We start from the raw sequence: 23,586 nt of genomic DNA on the forward strand, positions 1-23,586 counted from the left end.
TAGTAACATCTGTTCTGCTTTCCACGGACTGGCCAGACAGCAGTTTCCTGCCTAGTGTCGCTAGATATGACTTTATAGGTGCGCTCCGTTTTCTGCTGCAAGACCATAGGCCCAGCTGGCCTCCATCGGATGCCGCCATATCCTAAGGCACTGCCGTCACCCGCCAGGAGCTGCCAATTCCTGCTGTAACTAAAGTTCTGGACTTCTCAAGAGTCCAAAGCTGCACATTGTTCTATTTACACAATGAACTGTTCCTTTCTCTGTTGAGTTACACTTGGTTACAGAGCAGTGCTGGTGACGGCCCAGTGTTTTACAGATATTTTCATGAAACACTGGGAAATGCTCTTCCATCCTAAGAGGGTGGCTTTGTTATAGGTCAGGCTCATGCGGGATTCTTCCTTCTATCACACCGTATTTTCTCTCAGAGGCATCTCAGTCTCTGCGAACTGGCTTCCAGCCTACCTACCTTCCCTCTCTTCAGATATGCCCAGACACGTCTGAACTGAAGATTAAATGCGAATCGGAACTCCTGTTATGTAAAGATTCTAAGCATATGGGGTGGAACTCCAAAATTATCATTGACCAGTAACACCATAGCTTTGGGGAAAATACATTATTAATCAGGACCTGGGGTTTTCCCACACATCCTGTTCCCTCTTCATGGTGGGGGGGGGACTTCTTTTTGGAAATCTACTTTTTTTAACAGGTTTCAATCTTCAAAGGGTTCTCTTTAAATTTCCATTCCTATGGGAATGGAACCTAGCTATCAGAAGGTTTATTTCCTCAAGAATTTCAAGAATAAAAGGAAGGAAGGAAGGAAGGAAGGAAGGAAGGAAGGAAGGAAGGAAGGAAGGAAATCTGTTCTGTGACATCTGATTCCTGACCACCAGAGGGAGATAGTCTGTTCCTGGTCCCTTCTTTAGGTATTGTACTGGTGTCTACTGATACGTTTTTGCATAAAAGAGGACACTTCAAGGCCCAGACCTGGCGCTCTCCCTTACCTTTCTTGGTCTAACAACTCTTTTTTTTTTTTTTTTAAAGATTTTATTTATTTATTTGACAGAGAGACAGCCAGCCAGAGAGGGAACACAAGCAGGGGGAGTGGGAGAGGAAGAAGCAGGCTCCCAGCAGAGGAGCCTGATGTGGGGCTCGATCCCATAACGCCGGGATCACGCCCTGAGACGAAAGCAGATGCTTAACGACTGCGCTACCCAGGCGCCCCTGGTTTAACAACTCTTGATTGTCAATCTTAGGCTTCTTAAAGCTCAGGTATTCTCCTTCAGACTTTGATCTGATGATGGCAAGAACAGCATTACTGGAGGCTCAACCAAACTTGCATTTATTGCTTAGTACTGTCAAAGACTGTCACCAAACAATGGGCAGTGCATTCTGGATCTGAGTTTCTGATGACCTTCACTTTCTGGTGACCTTCACTTTCTGATGACCTTCACTTTCTGATGACTTTCACTTTCTGATGACGTTGTTTGGCAGGTTTGGTCCCCAAAGTCAACTGACTGACAGAAATCTTTCTCCAATGGTCAGTCAATATGTGTATGTGTATATATATGTATACATATATGCGTGTATATATGTGTGTGTGTGTGTGTGTATATATATATACATACACATACATACATATATATATATGTACACATACATACATACATATATATACACATACCTACATATATATATGAAGATCTGGCATATTATAAGCAGATAACCAGGGTAATCACTTTCTAAATAATTTCTTTTATGAAAGTAAATGAGAGGGGTGAGAGGGGTGGCTCAGTCGGTTAGACGTCTGCCTTCGGTTCAGGTCTTGATCCCAGGGTCCTGGGATCGAGTCCCATGTCAGGCTCCCTGCTCGAAGGAGAGTCTGCTTCTCCCTCTCCCTCTGCCTGCCACTCCCCCTGCTTGTGCTCTCTCTCTCTGTCAAAAAAATAAAATCTTAAAAAAAAAAAAGTAAATGAGAAACAGCGAATTTGGGGAGAAACCTTCAGCAATTTCGCAAGTACTTAAGCATAACTTCTTCCATGATCTAAAGAAATAATTTTACACGTGAATCTCAAGGTAATAGAGTAACTCCAGAGGTAGAATATATAGAGGCATTTAGTTATACATCTAGCCTTGACTGGAAATTATCTTAATCTCATTAGCTTCTTGGGATTGTAGTTTATATGGAATTTGAGGAAACATCTCCTTTAGCTGCTTTCTAGAAACTGCCTGTAGACTATATTCCAGCAGAGGTTTTTCTAGCCCCTGAAATTTAGATAAAATTGGCTTGGAATTCCGGGCCTTGTGGAAATCCCAGTGTCCTAACACGTCTGTGAATTCCTAGGCGATTTATAATTTCGTGGTCACTCTTGCTCTGCCTTCTTAAAATTTTTGGGCCCCATCCCCGCCATCTTGTGGTTGTTCCTTTATCTTTACCCGTCATTGACCCAAACATGAAGTTCAGCACCTTTCCTTGATGTCTAAAAAATACAAAAACACTCATCCAAAGTCAAGGTGAATGTCAGAAACTTTACTAAAGGTTTCAGAAATTGGAAGAGGCTTACATTTTGAATAACTGAAATCACGTATTAGGTATTCATCCCCATTCTAAAAATCTTGTCAGACTACTAAATTGTTTAGCCATACTTTTTCTCCTCCTATTTCTCTTTTCCTGTTCTTTCCCTCACTCCTCATTTCCTGTAGAATTCCCTCTACTTTTACTCCCAAGTCCTGTTGTTCATGCCCTTTGGGTCTTCTACTCCAAATATTTTTTTCCAAGATATTTTCTTTAAAAAAAAAAAAAGATTTTGTTTATTCATGAGAGAGGCAGGCAGAGGGAGAGGGAGAAGCAGGCTCCCCGCAGAGCAGGGAGCCTGATGTGGGGCTTGATCCCAGGACCCCGGGATCATGACCTGAGCCAAAGGCAGACACCTAACTGACTGAGCCACCCAGGCGCCCCAAGATATTTTCATCAACAAAACCTCGGAGAAATTCTGGTGCCAATTGTAAACACGATCCTATTTTCACTGGCATGTACTTACTATACCAGATGGTTAGCAGAGCTCCTCCCTTCGGCCAGGCCATCTCAGCCACCATCATTTAAAACTGAGCTCTCTTGTTCCAGAGGTGATGGCCAGTATGCCAGCTGTGATATTTCTGGTGGCCAGTATGGCAAGGAAACTGGAAAAGAGATGGCATCCCATGTTGGACTAAATACAGAAAATGAGGTCATGGTGTGTGAGCAGGGGGATGTAGATACAGGAGCGTGAGCTCTTGTGCTATCCACTAATATTTATTGAACGTTTTTTCTCTAAGGCTCTACAGTAAAGCTTGCAGGGAAGACCATCTTACACCTGACCCTCTCGTTGCATCGGACTGAAACTCCTGGAGTACTAACAAAGTCTAATTTGTCCTCACCCAGGCTGAATGGAGAGAAGAGGTGAAAAAACACTTTGAGAAGATCAAAAGTGAGGGAACTTGTATACACCGATTAGATGAAGAACTGATTCGGAGGCGCAGAGAAGAGCTCAGGTGGGCTGCTCTCTCCTCCACCTCGTCTTATCCCCAGATCTTCAGATACCGGCGGGAACTCACTTTGTGAATCACCATTTCACCTTCTACACACATTTCACCTCTGCTACTTACTGTTAATTCTCTTTATAGGTTGCCCCAAAAGTTAGCCCTCCTTTATCCCACTGTCCCGTCCTCTCCTGCAGCCTTGTAGTCCTCATTTATCATATCTGCCGCCAGCGCTCCTAGAGCCATGCTCTTTCTTCATTCAGGGCCTGTCCTAGCTGACATGGTAGACAGCGCTTTATAAGATGTAGTTGCTGGTCTCAAGATGCTTATGATGGATTAAGGGGTGTAGCCACAGATACCACCGTAGGAGGCAGGATCTGCGCCATAGATAAGTATGGGGTTAGGGGGTCAGCCTTAATTGCATATTTCCATGAACGTGAGTGAATTCTACTGTATTCTTATTAAGCTATTGTCAACGCTACACAGACAAAGGCTTCACGTGATACACAAATCACAATCAGATATTTATCTGTGCCCCCCTCTGGCCATTCTGTATGGCTGGATGTGGCCCCTAAGGATAAACCGAGTGAAAGCTTGGATTTCCCACCTCCCACTCCATTGTCCGAGTCATTACATCAGACAAGGGATCCTTAAATTGAGACGGCCCTCAGACAAATGCTTTTGAGAGAAACCATCCTGGTTCTAATTCATTAGAGCCGTTCTTTGTTCTCCCCCCAGGTAGTCAGCCTCTCTGATCCTCTCTTTTCTTTGGTAGGCATGCTCTGGACATTCGTGAACACTATGAGAGAAAACTTGAGCGGGCTAATAACTTATACATGGAACTGAGTGCCATCATGCTGCAGCTAGAAATGCGGGAGAAGGAGCTCATTAAGTATGTATCCAGGCTTCTGTCTGTCCTTCGAGTCGGGTCTATCAGTCAGCCCAAATGTTGCTACTACTCAGAACTAAAGTGGCAGATACTTTATTCATTTACCCAGCATTCCTTAAGGGAGGTGCTGTGCCCAGCTCCCGCCCCCGTGGAGTTTCAGTTGAGTGGAGTAGCTGCCGAGCTTCTCATAGAGGAGCGTGCACTTGACCAGCATTTGCAACTTCACCCCACCGAGTGGCTCCGAGAAGGGGTCCTCATCTCAAGAAAAGCTTGGCGTGGGTGAGGGGGAGCTTTTTGCCTCCTGGGCAAGTAAGGTGGCTGATGAAAGTGGCTTAAGGGATTCTTGACCATGACAGGAAACCCCGGTGGTCCTGACCAAAACCACGACAGAAAATAAGTAGGTCTTCTGCCATCGCACTGTGTCTCTCATGAGGTACGTTGGGGAGGGAGGGTCAGCCCCCGAGTGCACCAGAAGTGGAAGAGCACAGTGAAGTCAGATTAGTTGATTTGAGCATCTTTTTTTTTCTTCCTTTTTAACCTGAATAGTAGCGTTGTTATTTAAATAATGTATTATCTGTTAAGGGTGACCAGAATCTGAGTGGCATTAGCCTGTGAAAACATCCTGCCCATCTTCTCTGTCTGCAGCGACTGAGCTGTGGCTTTTCCTTTCATTCTGCAGACGTGAGCAAGCAGTGGAAAAGAAGTATCCTGGAACCTACAAACGACACCCCGTCCGTCCAATAATCCACCCCAACGCCATGGAGAAACTCATGAAGAGGAAAGGCGCACCTCATAAATCTGGGATGCAGACCAAACGGTGAGGCACCTGTGCCAACCTGATGCTCAGAGAAATAGGAAAATATCCCCCAAAATATATTATCCCATGACGGCGTGTCCACTCCGTAACTCATCATGGGCACACTTGCCTCTAGATAAAACAGAGTAGGACGGGGAGAGAATGTGTCATGAACGCTAGGGATCTAGTTTTTATTCTCGGGGGCCTAGATATTTATTGTCTTAGCATGGGATAGGGAACAGAGAAATAAACTGAGGGCCAGGCAGACGTGGATTCAAATCCCGGCTCTGGCTGTTATTATAAGCTGTATGATGTGGGCCATGTCACTTGACCTCTTTCAGCCCCATGGGTAAAATGGTATAATGATCACACATGAGATTTCTTTTCCTTTTTTTGACCCCAGTGCACAGAACTGGGTTAATCATAAGTCCTGTTTTATGCAACATTGGTCCATGTGTGTTCCACTTTTACTTATTCATTTAGTTAGTTCTTTTTACTAATGTAAAAAGTGCCTATAAATCCACCACCAAAAACAAAAGCAGGGGCTTTGATAATTACCTATACCTAACCATGTGGGGCCCCTCATTGTATTCCTGCATGGGATTTCTGTGAAGTTTAAATAAGAGAAACACGAAAGCACCTTACAAATCACAGGTGCTAAAAAATGAGTTTTTGAATAGTTACAAAAAAAAAAAAAAGATTGCCCTTTCCTCTAATTACAATGCATTTTCCTTTTACTAGTTTAATCTTAGAATGTTCTTCCTGTCAGTTTTTATGATCAGGCTCTTCTAGACGCCCATTCCAAAAAATGGAGAGTGGACTCTGTTCTAGCCAAGTTAATGTAAAGGAAAGAAATGTCCCTACCTGCGGTGTAGACCCAATGGTCTACTGTAAGATGCAGTAAGAATAAAGGTAATGACAAAATGCAAACCAAGAATGTATTTTAAGGCTTTCAGAATGGTGACCATTCTGAATATGGCCATTCTACCATAGCATGACTACTATAAATCCAAGCTACTAAAGAGTAATTACATGGATTAATTCCAGTTTTGCTTTTACTTACCACCCCTGATCACCTTCTAGTCAAGTTCTGAGAAATTGCAGATGGCACCTGGCAAAACCCTGTGAGGATCCCCGTACCTCTTTCTTTTAATGTCTTAACTGGAGACAGAGTTCACCTGCTGGCTCCTCCCTGCATCCTGCTACAGTTAAATCTAAGAGCTTTGGAGGAGAAAATAGGACTGTTTCATTTTTCAAAATATGAGCTCAGGTTCACTTTTAATGTTGGCTATGAGGAATATGTTTAGGGGAGTTTGCCACCGCCAGCAGATGGTAGTGGACAAGCTGACTGAACTCACCCAGGAAGACAGCCTGGAATGGGTCTTTGAGCTGCAGAGACTTCTGCTGTCAGTTGATTAGCGCCTGGACGATGTCAGTTTCCGATTATTTGGACAGTCCAATGATTAAGTTAGAAGTCCAGTGCCTGGGAGATTAGAGAGGAAAAACTGTCCACCATTCTTTGGCCTAGATGTCAGTGTGGGTTCAGTTGGGGACTAGAAAGAAGAGAATCCAAGTTCAATTATGGGTCCACCAAGCCTGTTACAAGTGAGTATAGTCCAATACAGTAGTCTAAATACCTCATAACAAGGAGAGGCTTGGAATGGGGAAAGAACTATTCCTTAATGTCAAAAGACCTGGGTTCAAGTTAGGAGTTCTGCCGTTTACTTCCTCTGTGATGGACACAAGCCAGCTAACCTCTCGGATCCCTCAGTGCCCTTATCTGTAAAATGAATATTGGAAAAATGAATAGTAGGAAGCAAGTGTTTTATCTATTGTAAAGTGCTTTGTCAACTGTGAAGTGCTGTATCATTGTTACTCTGTGATTTTTGCACTGCCAGGTTCAATAAAAGCAGCCTTCACCTGACTTAGGACACTTTCACCTCAGCTCTCTTCTAGATCCCACCATAGCCAGTCACTGTGTAAGTAGATGTCCCAGACTGGGCCTCAGAGGGCTCTCTTGCCTCAGTAAAAGCCCCAGGACCTCCTCAGTCCACATACTTTCTGAGGCACAAGGTGGCCAGCTGACCACAGAACTATGACCCTGAGACAGGAGGAAGCTCAGAGCAGCACAGTACTCTGCCCACCTTATCACATGCCAGTATTACCTGGAACTTCTGTGCTAAGATGAGCCTTGAACTGTTCTCCTGAGAAAGAAGGCAAACCCGTCTCCCACAGCCTGATGCCGACTAATTTCCCGTGAGCCCTAGCTATTCAAATGTGGTCGTCCATTCAGCATCATGTGAGAGTGTGTTAGAAATGCAGACGCTTGGGCCCCATCCCAGACCTGAGCAACTCAACCATTTTAATAAAGCCCTGTGATTTGTCGGCGACTTTAAGCTTGTCCTCTGAACCTCCAATAAGCCAGTCTGGGGATTAGGAGAGACTTCTTGTCTGGATTCTGCCAGTAATGCACTGTGAGACCATGAACCATTTTGGGCTTCGGTTTCCTCATCACACAAGGTAGAGGTGGGACCGTATCTGTGGTTTTCAAGCAAGGCCTGGGACACCCTAGGGCTTGCAGAGAGATCTCAGGGATTATTGCAGAAATAGAGAGGGTGAGGAGGGGGAGCCCAGCAGGGAAGGGCTTCTGCTCTCCGCCTCTCCCCAGCTGTCCCACTATATCTGGGTGGGGGAGTTTGAGATGTAATTGACATATAACATTATATTAGTTTCAGGTGTACAACATAACAATTCAATACACATATATATTATGAAATAATTACCACGATAAGTCTAGTTAACATCCATTCATCACCGCAAATAGTTATATATATTTTTCTTGTGATAAGAACTTTCAAGATCTCTTAGAGACTTTCAGATATACAGTGTGGTACAGCTGACTCTTGAACAACACAGGTTCGAACTGCACAGGTCCACTTATATGTGAATTTTTTGCAGTACAATACTATGAGTGTATTTTCTTTTATGATTTTCTCAACATTTTCTTTTCTCTAGCTTCCTTTAAGAATACAGTATACATTATATATAATAGACAAAATATGTATTAATCGACGTTTATGTTATCAGTAAGGCAGCTGGTCAACAGTAGGCTATTTTTAAGTTTTTTGGGGTCAAAAGTTATACCTGGATTTTTGACTGTGCACATCATTCAAGGATCAACTGTATTATTAACTATAGTCTCCATGCTGTACATTACATCCTAGGACTTAGATGTTTTATAACTGCAAGTTTGTATCTTTTGACCCTCTTCCTTCATTTCACCCATTCCCCCATCCCCCACCTCTGGCAACCACCAGTCTGTTCTCTTACTAAATCTATTTTATATACTGAGTTTCTCATAATTCATTTGAGGAAAGGATTCTGTTGTTAAAAAAAAAAAAAAAGTCGGGTCCTCCAGCTCTGTAATCTGAAGATCTGTGTCTGTTTGGTCCCAAAGAAGGAGGGAAGTAGTGGCGCTATCCGGTATCCTCACGTCTCTGCCCGTGCCAGTCCATCGCTTCAGAAAGCATCGACTGCTTGCCTGGGCACCCTGAAATCAGTGCGTGCGAGGTGTACCTTCAAGCTCTGGCTCACTCTTGCACATGATCTTCATGACCAGCCCAGTGAGCACTCGAAAACAGGGCTAGGAGAAGAGCCAGGACCCTGCCAGGCCACTCCTCACAAGCCCTTCTCTTGCTGGCTCTGTCCAACCTCCTAGGCTCTGTACTGTTTCCCCCTCCTCAGTCCCCACCCCTTTCCCCCCTTCTTTAAATATGTTTGAATACTGAGTGTGAGCAAGGCTCCCTGCTAGTGTCCTTCCCATACACAGATGGATGGACCTAGTCCCAGACCTCAAGGAGACCATGTCTAGACCAAAGTCCCTGAACTTAGCCTCTTGCCTAAGTAACCTGAGGTTTCCCTCTCTTGTGCCAGACCTGTGTGATTTGTGATCTTCCGTGGGATCTGTCTAGACCCATCATCAGACAGATTTCTGATCGTGGGCAAACCCTTGCTCTGCCTTGGCACGTGGGCACCAGGCTGGTAGCTGAGGTTATAAGGAAGAGATCAAGAAACCTGTAGGGTAGAATTAGAATTTAAAGGGGGTCGGGTACTCAGCTAGTAAGGCACAGAAGAAACTCCAGAAGGAATGAAGGAAGTCCTCTATAGTGCACATCCAGGTTGCTTGTAATTTTCTGCTGTGTTAAACTATAGTCCCTCACATAACGACTTCAGACATACATCGTCGTGCACATCTGTGACCTCCATTGGATAAATTCCTGCGTACGTGACTGCTGTTTCAAAGGGTGTGTGTATTTTAAGGTTTGGGTTACATTTCCCCAAACATGAATGTGTTTTCGTATGTTTACAACGAAATCTTTTCTTTCCTCCCAGGCCAGATCTGTTGAGATCCGAAGGTATCCCCAGTATGGAGGTGGCTCCCACTGCGTCCCCTTTGTCCGGAAGTCCCAAAATGTCCACCTCAAGCAGCAAGAGCCGGTATCGGAGCAAACCACGCCACCGCCGAGGGAACAGCAGAGGCAGCCATAGTGACTTTGCCGGGATCTTGAAAAACCAGCCAGCCCAGGAAAATCCACCCCATCCCACTTATCTACACCACGCTCAGCCCCAGTACCCTTCTCCCCATCACCACCACCCTCTGCAGCAGCAGTACCAGCAGACCCCTCCTGCCACGTCTCAGAGTCACCATCCCAGGCTCAATATGCATGGACAGGACATTGCAACGTGCGCCAACAACCTGCGGTATTTTGGCCCTGCAGCAGCCCTGCGGAGCCCACTCAGCAACCATGCTCAGAGACAGATGCCTGGCTCCAGCCCTGACCTCATCTCCACGGCCATGGCAGCAGACTGCTGGAGAAGCTCTGAGCCGGACCAGGGCCCGGCTGGCCCATGGGGCTGTTGTCAGGCTGACCCTTATGACCCCTGCCTCCAGTGCAGACCAGAACAGTGTGGGTCCTTAGACATACCCTCTGCTGAGCCGGTGGGGAGGAGCCCCGACCTTTTCAAGTCACCAGCACATAATCCCCTCTCGGAAGATGCCCGAGGTTCTGAGAAAATGGAAGAAAATGAATTCAAAGGCCGTCGGTCTGCGTCATCCCTTGGCATTCCTCATCACATCTCCCCCCCAGTGCTACCTCGAAACACAAGGCCCCTGCAAAAGGTAAGCTGTAATGCCAGCAGCAGCTTCATGGCATGTCCGAGCCTGGCATGTGGTGCACATGAGAAAACCTGCATCACATGTCCATTTTGTAAAGGGAAGAGATGACAAAAGCATAAACAGAAGTTGCTTTGACTTTCAGTACTCTCTTGCCACGCTGCTTAAGTGATAGGTTAGAGACTGCGCTTTGGGAACTGCTGAACCAGAGGGCTGATTCAAATGTATCTAATTTAGAAAATAGATAAATAACCATATACTAGGGATATGTAATCAAAATTAGAATTACCCTAGCCTAGTCCTGATGGATATTACAAGAAGGAAGGATCCCATTATAAAACAAGTTTGAAAAACATAGTATTCTCTGTCCTTTCTTGGGGATTCCTAGTGCACATCAACAAATCCTAGGCTGTAAAAAATCATACAGTTCCTCGTTTAATCCAGCCATTCCCTCACCTATTTGGCCATACTGGCTTTAAAAATAACATCTTATTAATATCCCATAGATCTAGCTTTCTTCACAAGATATTTTGGATGGGTGCCTGGCTGGCTCAGTCAGTGGAGCATGTGACTTTCAAGCTTGGGGTCATGAGTTCAAGCCCCACGTTGGGTGAGGAGCCTACTTAAGAAAGAATAAAATATTTCTAAAAACCAATGGATTTTGGAAAACACTGCCTTTATTAATAACCATCATGACCCAGTGAGGTCTCCATCACTGAAACCTGTTCCTCTCCTCCTCACGCACTGGCTGCCTAGGTTTTATTAGCTTGGAGGCATTCTACTATAGTAGTTAAGAGTATGAACCTGGGAGCCAGAGAGATCGGAGTTCAAAGCAAGGCTCTTTCACTTAGAACCTCTATGAACATTGGTGTCCTTGTCTATAAATGGGGTGCATAGGGGACCCTGCCACATTGGTTGATGTGAAGATTAAATCAGTTAATACATATAAAGCATTTAGAACAAGGCCTGGCACGTAACAACCTTCCAAAAATGTTACCTCATCCTGCTAATGAGTTAAATATAAGATTAGGTATGAAAAGTGTTTAGCACAGCGCAAACACCCACTCAGTTCTCAGCGTTGCTTCATCTCGTCAGCATTCATCAGGAGTGAGTTGAAGGAATGAAAGGGTCTAAAATGTAAATGAGTATGTTTCAGTCAATTAGACGTTTAAAAGAAGTAGGGGCGCCTGGGTGGCTCAGTCCTTAAGCGTCTGCCTTTGGCTCAGGGCGTGATCCCAGCATTCTGGGATCGAGCCCCACATCAGGCTCCTCCGCTGGAAGCCTACTTCTTCCTCTCCCACTCCCCCTGCTTGTGTTCCCTCTCTGGCTGGCTGTCTCTCTGTCAAATAAATAAATAAAATCTTTAAAAAAAAAAGAAGTTGACATACCTGTTGGAATGGCTAGAATCAAAAAGACAAGAAATAACAAGTTAGAGAGGATGTGGAGAAAAGGGAACTTGTGTGCACTGTTGGTGGGAATGCAAACTGGTGCAGCCACTGTGGAAAACAGTATGGAGGTTCCTCAAAAAATTAAAAAGAGAAATACCATGTGATCCTGAAATTTCACTTCTGGGTATTTACCCAAAGAAAACAAAAGAACTAATTAGAAAAAATATATGCACCCCTGTGTTTATTACAGTATTGTTTACAATGGCCAAGATATGGAAACATCCATCAATGGATGAATGGATCGAGAAGATGTGGGGTGTGTGTATGTGTGTGTGTACATACATACATAAATACATATATACAATGGGATATACTCAGCCATAAAAAAAGAATGAAATCTTGCCATTCATGACAACATGGATGGACCTATAGGGTATTACGCTAAGCGAAATAAGTCAGACAGAAAAAGACAAATACCATATCATGTGGATTTACATGTGGACTCTGACAAACAAATGAACAAAAAGCCAGAAATAGTCATAAATATGGAGAACAAATTAGTGGTTGCCAAAGGGGAGGGGGGTGGGGGAATGGATGAAATAGGTAAAGGGGATTAAGAGGTTCAAACTCCCAGTTCCAAAATAACTCACAAGGGGTGAAGAGAAAAGCATGGGGAATTTAGTCAATAATGTTGTAATAACTTTGTAAGATGATAGATAATAACTGTATTTATTTTGGCAAGTGTAGCCTAATATATATAATTGTTGAATCACTATGTTACACACCTGAAACTAATACAATATTGTAAATCAACCATACTTCAATTTTTTAAAAAAGTTGTGGCTCAGAGCTACTGTCTCAGAACTGCATTTCCTCCCCTACATACAGTGTTGCTGCTGACAAAGCATTCCCAGAGATTAAATTGTGTTTTGGGTGGTGAATTTGGGTTCATTTGATCTCTGCTCCCCCACCCCTATATGGTCAATGACATGTATTTTTTGGTAACAACTTTATTGAGATATAACTCATATACCATAAAGTTCTCCCATTAAATGTACCACTCAGTTCTTTTCTTCACTGTTATCAGCAATTTTAGAATATTTTCATCATCCCAAAAAGAAACCCTGTACCCTTTAGCAGTCACCCCAGTCTGCTCCCGAGTAACATGTATCTTTGAACCATTCTGATGCCATTTTGCTGCATTCTGTGGGCTGGCAGGCCAGGGAGCGCACACCATATACATTTGGCCTCACTGGAACAGTACTCCCACAGGGCAGTTCAACTTCTCTTGAATGAGATCCACTTCCACAGTGCCTCGGATAAATGCTCATCTTGGCAGTCAGTATAACCCCATGCCTGTCCTTTCTACTCAAAAAAGCATATCAGAATACAAATGGGTAAGAGTAATGGTATATTAAAACTGACTTTAAAAGTAAATTATCCTCAACCTTTGGTACAGTTGCTTGGACCCAATTACCCACCTCACAATGGATGGTAGTAATCCAGTGCATCATGATTCTGTGGGTAAGGACAGTTGATTTTAAGTGTACTTGTTCTTATGTTCTCGAAGAGAGATGGACTCTTCCCTGTGAAGGAAGATCATCTCTCAGACAAGACACTTATGCAGCCTTTCAGAGTAACCACAGAGCCCTGGCAATCATGAGGCCTCGTATGTCCCAACCGGAGCTCCCTTATCCTTACCAACATGCTGACTCCATAATGCACTAAGCACCTGTTTTGTATTCAGGTTGGAATGAGAAACACTATACAAGATGTAGTTTGACCCTCAAATAATGTATGCCTTAGTAGTGCAAATGAGCGTAGTAACTATAATATTAGTGAAAAGGTGATTGGTACATAGAAGGGGAAAAGTAGTTGTTGGGTTTTTAAAGAACTGAAAGATCACTTCTTGGTGGAGTCTCTGTGTCAGGGCCTGGACCATGAATGACAAGGATTACAAGAGACTGCCCCCAAATCCAAGACCTTCTCTCTAATTTCTCCTCCCCATTACTTACCTTGGATAGTCTCATGGAGTCCTTACCTACTGGAGGGCAAAACTCACATTTACTCAGTTCTGTGTGTCTTCCAGCACCTAGTATAGACCCTGTCATAGACAACGAGGAAAGGTTGCAGAATGAATGAATGAAAATATATATGTTTATTTTTTTTAAAGAGTTTATTTATTTGAGAGAGAGAGCACGAGTGGGGGAGGGACAAAGGGAGAAGGAGAATCTCAAGGAGACTCCCCGCTGAGCATGGAGCCCACCATGGGGCTCAATCCCAGGACCCTGGGATCATGACCTGAGCCGAAGGTTGACACTTAACCAGCTGAGCCACCCAGGTGCCCCTGAAAATATATATGTTTAAAGATGACACTCAGAAAACTGCTTTTCAATGCCTTTTGATTATAATTAAATCTTTACAAGGAGTGTGTGTGTGTGTGTTTGTGTGTGTGTATGAGAGAGAGAGACAGATTGAGATAAAACTCTTTCTCCTTGTTCTCCTCAGAGTGGCGATGACTCCTCAGAAGAGGAAGAAGGAGAAGTAGATAGTGAAGTTGAATTTCCACGAAGACAGAGGTAAAACCAACAAACATATGTCCTGCTTTCATTGGAATGGGGGAAATCCTGAGTTTGCCTACCTCCCGTTCAGTCACAGGTCACCTTCGAACAACCACCTTATATGGAGATTCGAATTCACCATTCCTATTTTCCCGTTGCCACATTTTGGCCCCTCAGTATACACAGCAGATCCTAGTTCGTCAGAATTCATTTCTTAGGAACTTCAAGATAAGGAGCATAAATATGGATTCAAGGTTACACTTGAGAATGGAGTGGGCATTTTGAGAGATGAGCAGGCTATTTTGTGGATAATCTGATGGGGTTCTGGCAAACCTCCCTGTATTAGTCTGGCTGCTATAACAAAGTACCACAGGCTGAGTGGCTTAAATAATGGGAATTTACCTGTCACAATTCTGGAGGCTGCAAGTCCAAGATCAGGGCTCCTGGTGAGGACTCTCTTCCTAGCTTGCAGACAGCAACCTTCTTGCCGTGTCCTTAGAGGGCTGGGGGGGGGTGGTGCTACAGAAGAGAGGGGGTGCAGAAGGGAAGGGAACGGAAGAGATCTTCCTCTTATTAGGTCACAGGCCCATGGGATTATGGCTCCACCCTTATGATCTCATTTGACCGTAATTACCTCCTAAGAGCCTATCTCCAGATTCAGTAACACTAGGGGTGGGGCTTCAACATATTAATTGGGGTGGGGGGTGGACACAATTCAGTCCATAGCTCTCTCCATGCCTTTGGATATTACGCCTCAAATTAAGTATAATTAATTAGGTTTAGTCGTCCTTCAGCTCAGCCTTAAAAATAGCTTCCTGCCTAGCCAGAAAGAATAATTTTGCTGTTAGGATTAAATTTAAGAAGGACCACATCCCCCTACTTCTAGAAGAAGAGCTGCCTTTATGTAGGAGTAGGGAAGCTAGTTTTCCTCCAAGAAAGCCTTTTCTGAGATTACATGTTCTGTTCTTGAAGAGTAAGGCTCTAAGAACCCCCCCAGGAAGGCTTGTGTACCTACCCAGAAACAGGAATTCTCTGCAAACCAAGGGACTCCTTTGGTAAATTGTATTTTGGGTCCCCACACTGCCCAAAAATGAGATCTGTTCTCTTCCCCACATTGCTCTTGCTACCGTATTGTCTCCTTGGTTTCTCCTATGCAGTGAGATTGGATCCAAGTAAATGTCTTTTCATTCTCTGAACTCACTCTACTGACATCACAGTTACATTACTTCCCAGCCTTGTTCCCATGACACACCATGAACTCGGCCCACGTCATGGCTTCCTCCCATTTTTAGCTGCAAATTATATTTATGTTTTTCCTGCATGGTTTTGCTTTTCATATTATAACATTTTTCTCCCTTTCTGTTATCGGCCTTGAGATGTTGTGTGAATCCTACTTTAATTTCCCTTTCCCACATGGGCTCTTTTCAGGTGTCCTTGATTCCCCCTTCCCCCCAAACTTAGCCTATCACCTGTTCTGGTCATTGGAAGCCTCAGATCATATGCCATCAAAATCACTTCGTACTAAGAGATAGAGAAATATCAGACAATGACAGAGGGAAAAGGCAGTCTTCTTTTTATTATTTGTTTTGTTTTGTTTTGAAACCAATGTAAGCTCACAGCATTCTTATTTACTAGTCTACTTATGAACAATGGGAAAGAAATGAGCTTTTGCAAATTCTTCCTCCCGCTGCCCCCCACAGATTTGGCCTCATCTGAGCTAAACTGGAATGAGCCATTAGCAGAGTGAATGTTCCTTCCAAGCTCATTCCCACCGGGGGTCAGCTGACAGGGCGAAGGCTCTCAGCCTTCCGGGCCGCCATGCAGCTGGGGTCGAGGGAGGGGTAGAGTGACGTGGCGCGGGCTCTGAGCAGACCCAGCCCCAGCTGCAGCTCCGCCTTCTCTGGTGGTGTCGCCTGGAACAAGTCACTCTCCGGCTCTGGCTCCAGTGTCAGGGTCTGAGAAATGAGTTAGACCGCAGAATCTCCCCAGGCCGCCTTACCTGTAAGTATCCGGGAGGTCTGTGCGTAAACGGGAAAACAGCTGCACGTCGTGCGTGCGTGCGTGCGCGTGCGCGCGGCCATCAGACCCGCTGAGCTCTCCACAGGCCGGTTGTAGCCGTCAGCTTTGCGGGATAATTTTAGCCACATCACCATACAAACCAAACGAAAAGGGAGACTCACGTTTTCTTCTCTTCTTTAAAATTAAAGAGTATCCATCTGTCTGTATTCGAACCTCCCTCAGGGGTCGGGAGACACCTAGATGACCCCTCGGCGAGGCTATGATTGACAGACAAGGGAGGATCAGCAGTTGAGCCTGTGATGAAGATCCAATGGTTCTTTGTGGTTCTAGGCCCCATCGCTGTATCAGCAGCTGCCAGTCGTATTCAACCTTTAGCTCCGAGAATTTCTCTGTGTCTGACGGAGAGGAGGGAAATACCAGTGACCACTCCAACAGTCCTGATGAGTTAGCGGATAAACTTGAGGACCGCCTGGCCGAGAAGCTAGACGACCTGCTGTCCCAGACGCCAGAGATCCCCATTGAGATATCCTCGCATTCGGACGGGCTCTCTGACAAGGAGTGCGCTGTGCGCCGCGTGAAGACGCAGATGTCTCTGGGCAAGCTGTGTGCAGAGGAACGTGGCTATGAGGTGGGCCTTCTCCCCTCGTCACTGGAGCTCTCTGGGGTTAGAGCATGCCTGGGTCCCTAAGGCCTTTGCAAAAATCATTTAGTAGATGAGATGAAACAAGTGTCTGCAAGCAGTAAGTAGCAGTACCAAGTTCCGCAGCGCTCCCTCAACTAAGGGCAGTTCTCCCACATGAGGCACAAACATTGAACTTCTCAGGCCTTCATTCGAAGATTAGGTCCAAACATGACCTCCTCCTGACCCCATCTCATTCCTCCATGTCCTCACTGTCCCCTGGATGATGCCCTCATAGCACAGGGGACACTTGAGTTCCTGCACAGCACAGGACAGTCCCTGTTTTTGGAGGCACGACAGCATAGTGGCTGTGAGTGCGCACCCGGCATCCGACGGCCTGGCTGCCAAGCCCAGCCAGGGTTCTCTACTCCCCGCCACACGGGGCACGCTGCTAACCTCTCTGTAGGTCAGTGCCCTTGTGTGCAAGTGGGAGTGATGACAGCATGTGTCTCCTGGAGTGTTTGTGAGGATTAGGTGAATTTCTAGACGGAAAGCACTTACAGCCGTGCCCAGATCCTAGCCCACACGATGCAAGCAGAACTGAGGTGGTCCTGCTGTGATTGCCATCATCATCGTCATCATCGCTGCCGTCATTGCATTTCTAGGTCTTCTTTCTCCAGAAGCCACGCAGGGGCAGGACCTGGTCTCATTTATCTTAGCCAGCAATCCAGCACAGTGCCTGTCATGTGGGAGGCGTCCGATACGTGTTTACTAAGTGATTGCCCAAATGAATTAAGGTTTTATTTTGTCTCGACTTTGCAGAATCCTATGCAGTTTGAAGAATCGGACTGTGACTCTTCCGACGGAGAGTGTTCTGATGCCACAGTTAGGACCAATAAACACTACAGCTCTGCTACTTGGTAATGGAAGAAAACCCATCTGGAAGATCTCATGACTCTACTGGCATTTCAAATCCTTCCCACCCCACCAGACTCTTTCCCCTCTCTCCTTGCTTTTTTGTCTGGGAAGAGAGCTGTCCCATCTTTCTTACCCCTAGAAATGAGCTGCAATAACAGGAACATGAGACTTCGCAAATCTCTGGAAAAAAATATCCAAATGAAATTAAGTCTCACTGAACATTTCAATCAAGAATGGCAGGGATCTATTTTATTGAATATTCTAGCTACTGTAACATTGATATTTATTTTTGTTTGACATTTTAACACTTTGTACTGTAAAGAGTGAACTGTATATGATATATAGAGAGAGACAATAATTTCTTGCAAAAAAAAAGAGAGAGAGATAAAGGAAGAAAGAAAAGAAGTGGAATTTAGGAGCAACACCCTTGGGAATCTCTGGGGCCAGGAGGTATTATTGCTACTTGAACAGGGGACCAGTTCTTTTGGCCATAAGTGACTGAAGAAGAGCCGGAGCAAGACAGACTGATTATTTTAGAAAACAAAGAACAACAAAGGAAAAGCCATTCCAGGTAACTTGTGAACAGAGCACATTAAGTTCAATCCGCTTGTCCACATGGGTGATGGAGATGGCCTAGAAAAGGCTGGTGACCAGACACTTGCACCCAAGGTCTTTGAGGGCAGCTACACCTGTGGAAGCTGATTTCATTGTTAAAATTTGAAGCAGCATTTGGTAGTGAGACCTAGAGCATCACACCTTGTCTTTGACAAATACTTCCCTTTTTAATGCCGTCATCGTCCTGACCTTGACAAATACGTGACCTTGACCAATGTCTTGATTTTTGGAACTCAAGTGCCATTTTCTTGTAGCCTATTTCCTTTCCACCTGTTGACCACTTCCTTTAGGAGAAAAGGCGGGGGTTGCTGATAAGAGAAAAAGGAGATTGACAACAGTATTAGAAAAGCAAATGTGGAATTTGTGACACAACATTCTCACGGTGTCTCAGTTCAGCTTCATGCAGAAGATGGGACCGCCCCTCTGTGGAACCAGGTTGCTTGTCTACTAGAGTCATATTGATTCAAACAGAACAGACTTTGAAGGCAGCTAGCATGTGTGTGAGCCTGTCCAATGTCCAGCCCCAAACCACCCACCTTGTTTTCATTCATTAACTCATTCTATCCGGGAAGCTTTAGTGCCTGGCTACCACTAGCAGCAGAAAGGCAAAATAAACAACTTGCAGAAGGCAACCCCTTTCCCACCACAACAGCATTTTCATTAAATGCAGCTTGTAAAGTGTATTTTACTGCACTCTGGATCAATGCAGTTTGGAATCATTGGATTTGGACATTTCTAGAAAGAACAACTGATGCTGAGCAGCAATTAGAAAGATCTGACATTGTTCAAGGCATGAGGTTCTGCTTGGCTCTGGGTTCATAGGCTTTGAAAAGCACCCCAAGGTATTTCATGGTGCCTCAGCTTCAAGGAAATTTTTATCTAGAATTTTATATAAAAACAGGTGTTGGCCTAGTTTCCATCTCTTTCTCCAAGATAGGTTACTGTCAGACAACCTCTCTAGGCTCAAGACCTGAAGACCATGGCTCAACTCTTTGACACTGCACCATGTGGGACGTTAGGAAAGACTTACATGTACAGGTATTAAACTATTTCCAACACAGATGAAACCGTTGCCCCCTCTCGGTGTCACTGATTGCGTCAGCCAAAAAGGAAAGGTGGAGGGGATTTAGAGCAGTTCCTGTTGCTTGTTTGATCCCTCCATTTGTTTACACTTTATGTTGAGACATTGACTTAAAATTTAGTGTCTATAATTTATAGCTCTTAGGTAGGATTGAAGGAGAATGTTTAACTTATACAGAGAGCAGTATTGTTTGCATTAAATTATTCCATTTTGTATAAATTCTGTAGCTGGACTACATGAATGATCTTAAGTTATGGCATTATTATTGTTGTTATTTTATTTTATAATAATTATCATTCTCATTTTCTGTCGATCAGAAGGTGTGGTTTACAGTGTAGCGCAATGATTGTGTGTATTGCTAACCATGAACAAGGATGGCTTTTTATGATCTTTAGGAAGGAATGAAAGTGCAACTGCCATTTGGGAGCTCCCTGGGATTCATCTTAGTTGTATTCCCTAGTTTTCTGTATGCAGCAACAATCATCCGAGGGCGCGGGTTCTGCCCTGGAGCCCGGTGGATACACTGTGCTTTTGACTTGATCCGGAAAGCTCCTGGGTGGGCAGATGACTGAGCGGATGGACAGATACTTCAAAAGCTGTACACTTTCTCACGTTTCTTAAGAAATAAAATCATGGGACTACATTAGAAGCAAAAAGAGAATTATTTAGTACCGTGGGAGGAACCGACCTAGGGAGTTGCTGCCCGGGGCCTGTCGGTTAGGCAGCGTTGAGAGCGGGCAGGAGTTTGTCGTCTCCTTCCTGCTGGGTCCATAGCACCAAAACCTTTTTTTCTCCTGGCTGGGAATAGAGAAACATCTGAAAATATATATATATGGTATATATGGTATATATGTCATGCCACTGACATAAAATGCCTAGCTGTGATGTCATCCCGTAAAAGACTAGAGAAATTCTAGAAAGAGGCCTAGTCACTTAGAGGGTCATAGAGCTGGAAAAGTACCTTGAAAGGCCATAGTTTCCATCCTTGGACTTTAGACCACACTGTACTGTGAATCTCTCTGCTTCATCACTTCTGGAAACAGAGAGGCTACAAGTCTACATCCTCTTTCTCTCCAACGTAAAACACATGTCAGCTTGTCCAGTTCTTGCCCACCTCTAGTGGCAAAAGAGAAACATGAGGGACAGCTTCTGTCTTACACATTTCAGTGGTGGTCTTCCTAGAAAACCCACACCTGATACCTCATAATTTTGCTTTTTTTTTTTTTTAATTTCCTTCTTGACTGCCTGTCATGATAATGCCACATATATCTATCTGGATTTACTGTTATCAGCATGTTAGGATCATAGACAGTGTTGAATCTTTAGTCATTCACTGTATTGTCAAGAGTTGAATAAAGTTCCACATTGAACATTTTTTATTTTTATTTTTATTTTTAGTAGAAGTGACTAGAGGCTTCAGAAGACAACAGTGTCCATAGTCTAGGTTAAAAGCCTTCTCTAGCCCAGCCTTGCCCTTCACTGCCTGCCTTGAGCTAACCAGGACAGTTGTGAATCAGTGTGTATTTCTTTGAGAACAACTCCAGTCATCTGAGGAGTGCTGCATCCGGAGCTCAGGGAATCGAAGAGCCGATTCGTCAGTCCTCAGGACTGCGCAACACGCTGTAAGGAGCCTCACAAGACTGTGATTTCAAGCTTCAGTTCTGACTGAAAGTTTAACCCCCTTGGGATGAGCGTTCACATTGATTTAGCATCTGTTTTTGACTGACTGCAAGATCACGAGTTTTCATTTGTGTTGCAGATGAACATTTGGTTCTGATTTTCATCTATTTCTAGATCATGTCCTCTGATAACAATTCCCATTAAAATTGCTTAGCAGAGGGACTGAGAAGCCGACATCCACTTTGAAATAATAGATCTTACCGACAGTGAAGTTTCGACCTGTTTGCAAGAATGTGTGAGCTCCTACTCAAAAAGGGTAAAGATGCTAGCTAGCTCTGTCGTAAGATGACTTGGTACAGCCTACTTGAATTTCAGATATTTAAAAACTTTCATCTCAACAAATCATCCTTCTAGAATTAAGGATTTTTTTAGTGGGACTTAATAAGTATTGGACATACATTTCAGGGCCTCATTGTACTAAATTTCCCTCTTACCCCAAGTAATAGATATGATGGTGTTGGATTTTCCTGATACCAGCCCAATTTTAAATGCCCTCCCCTGCTGTGAAGCTTTGACATCCTTTCCGTGTGAATGCATCCTTATTGATCAAATAATTTACTTTTTTATCTCCACGCCCTTTTGTCTCAAGTTTTCCCCCTTTTCGTAAAATGTTCCCACTTGAACTTCCTGGAACTGAATTCTCCAGAATAGAACATAGTTCGAATCCAAGGAATTCCTGCCCTGCTCTGCAGTATAGTGTGCTGTTTTGTTCCTCCACTAAGCCGGAAACCAAAACACCACTGCATACCGCCGTCTACCACCTCCACCCTGAACACCCAAGACTGATGTTATTTATTGACCGCCATATTCTTTCCTACCCCGCCTGGACACAGCCTCAGAACCTCTCACGACAGAGCACTGGGAACAACTACCACTTGATTGGAATTGGTGTGGAAGGGGAGATCCGTTTTGGCATCCCAACCCTAATAAGCTCATTAATTAATTTTCTCAGGGTGGTTTGATATCTTGAGTTAGCCCTGAAGGGAGAGTGACAGGATCACACCAGTGTCCTCCTTATGGAGCCCACCCTGTGGCTGTTGGGGGGTCAGCACCATTGGCAGGAAAAAGGCCACTTGCTTCCACCCACTGCCCTTTTGGATGACAATTCCAATTGAATAATTTCCAATCACTGATGGATGGAATTCCGAAGTGTCTCTTCATTTACATCATTTCTTTGTGTTCAGTAAGCATGTTCCTCCCTTCCCTTCTATGAACAAAGTTAATGTGTTAAGTCCCAGTTACTTGCTTCTTAGACTCTGAGGCTGATGCACCAAAACAATGTGATATTCTTTTTAAGACTTTGACTTGTACTGTCAGTATGAATTTAGTGCCTTTCCAGGCAGCAAGATTTTTCTTCTTTGCTGATTTCATAGAATAAATGCCCTAGTATACGCCTACCACCAATGTCCCAACCTCCTGGACTAGCGCATAAGAATTACATTAGTCAGCTTATTTGCATGCTACAGCCAATACTACAAGCACCTATTCAGACTGAAATGAACGAGGTTGCTGAGTGGAAGACCTTTCTGGAACCTGGAACACTTCTCAGGGACAGGTGGCAGAAGAGGGGAGCTCTCAAAGCACTACTCTGAGCAACAGGGTTACCTCAAACGAGTTGGGGTAAGGCTTAACTGTCACATGATGAGGGTATCGTGGCAGGATTTCACAAAGACAAGCCCCTACGTGGATGCAAGGCTGCTCTAAGGAAACTTCCGGCAGAAGCCCAGGCTTACTCTCTGGAGCCACTTCACAGCGCTCAGGGGAACGCGGGCTCCTGGCCCCAGGCTGGCAGAGAGGGTCCCCCAATGGTTCTATGCAGAGGGGCCCCAGTCAGAATGTGCAAGCTCTTAGGAAGAGGTCCCCTAGGGACCGTATCACCTGGGTGGCTCTCCATCTCCAGAGCGCCCTCTTCTGAGACTCCGGAAGTGGGAAGACCCACTTGGATTCTCTATTGCAATAATTTGAGTTCCGGTCAACTTGAAGCAAATTGTTTTCTGTGGTTAAGTCTCAAAATGAGCTTTCTCATCTGTCTCCCCCGGGTCTCCAGTGCCGTCAGTCCCCTGCTCCTTGTGGTTTCTGATGCCAGCTCTGTTTGTACTGAGCAATTGTACGGTGAGGGCAACAAGAGCGACGATCGAAGCAAAGCAATGCATGGAATTAAACAAAAAGTGTGCTGCACTCGTTTCTGGTCCTGTCTTTTCCTAAGGTGCTGTGTGTGTCCTGAAAGCTGCCTCCACAGGTCTTGGCACTTGTCGGAGTTTGAGGGAAAGGAGGACCTGTCAGGGTGTGCTGCAGCCAGGAAAGCCAGGTGTGGAGAAGCTGGTTTCTGTG

General features: G+C 44.6%; 1 protein-coding gene across 7 annotated transcripts in view; it reads left to right on the top strand.

Moving 5' to 3' along the window:
* The window catches only part of MAP3K13 (mitogen-activated protein kinase kinase kinase 13), a 162,064-nt gene extending 138,631 nt beyond the window's left edge, over nucleotides 1-23,433 (top strand). For all 7 annotated transcript variants that reach the window (XM_087861469.1, XM_087861470.1, XM_045776633.2 and 4 more), the window contains 7 exons: nucleotides 3,419-3,528; nucleotides 4,292-4,408; nucleotides 5,085-5,222; nucleotides 9,594-10,380; nucleotides 14,271-14,341; nucleotides 16,673-16,970; nucleotides 17,784-23,433. In XM_087861469.1, the coding sequence (XP_087717595.1) occupies nucleotides 3,419-3,528; nucleotides 4,292-4,408; nucleotides 5,085-5,222; nucleotides 9,594-10,380; nucleotides 14,271-14,341; nucleotides 16,673-16,970; nucleotides 17,784-17,885 (1,623 nt within the window). In that variant the 3' untranslated portion in view covers nucleotides 17,886-23,433. The remainder of the gene's footprint in view (nucleotides 1-3,418; nucleotides 3,529-4,291; nucleotides 4,409-5,084; nucleotides 5,223-9,593; nucleotides 10,381-14,270; nucleotides 14,342-16,672; nucleotides 16,971-17,783) is intronic.
* Nucleotides 23,434-23,586: the final 153 nt, after the last annotated feature.

This window comes from Ursus americanus, chromosome 4 (assembly GCF_024610735.1).
Source record: "Ursus americanus isolate L20-20 chromosome 4, mUrsAme1.1.p, whole genome shotgun sequence".
In the NCBI taxonomy this organism is placed as follows: Eukaryota; Metazoa; Chordata; class Mammalia; order Carnivora; family Ursidae; genus Ursus; species Ursus americanus.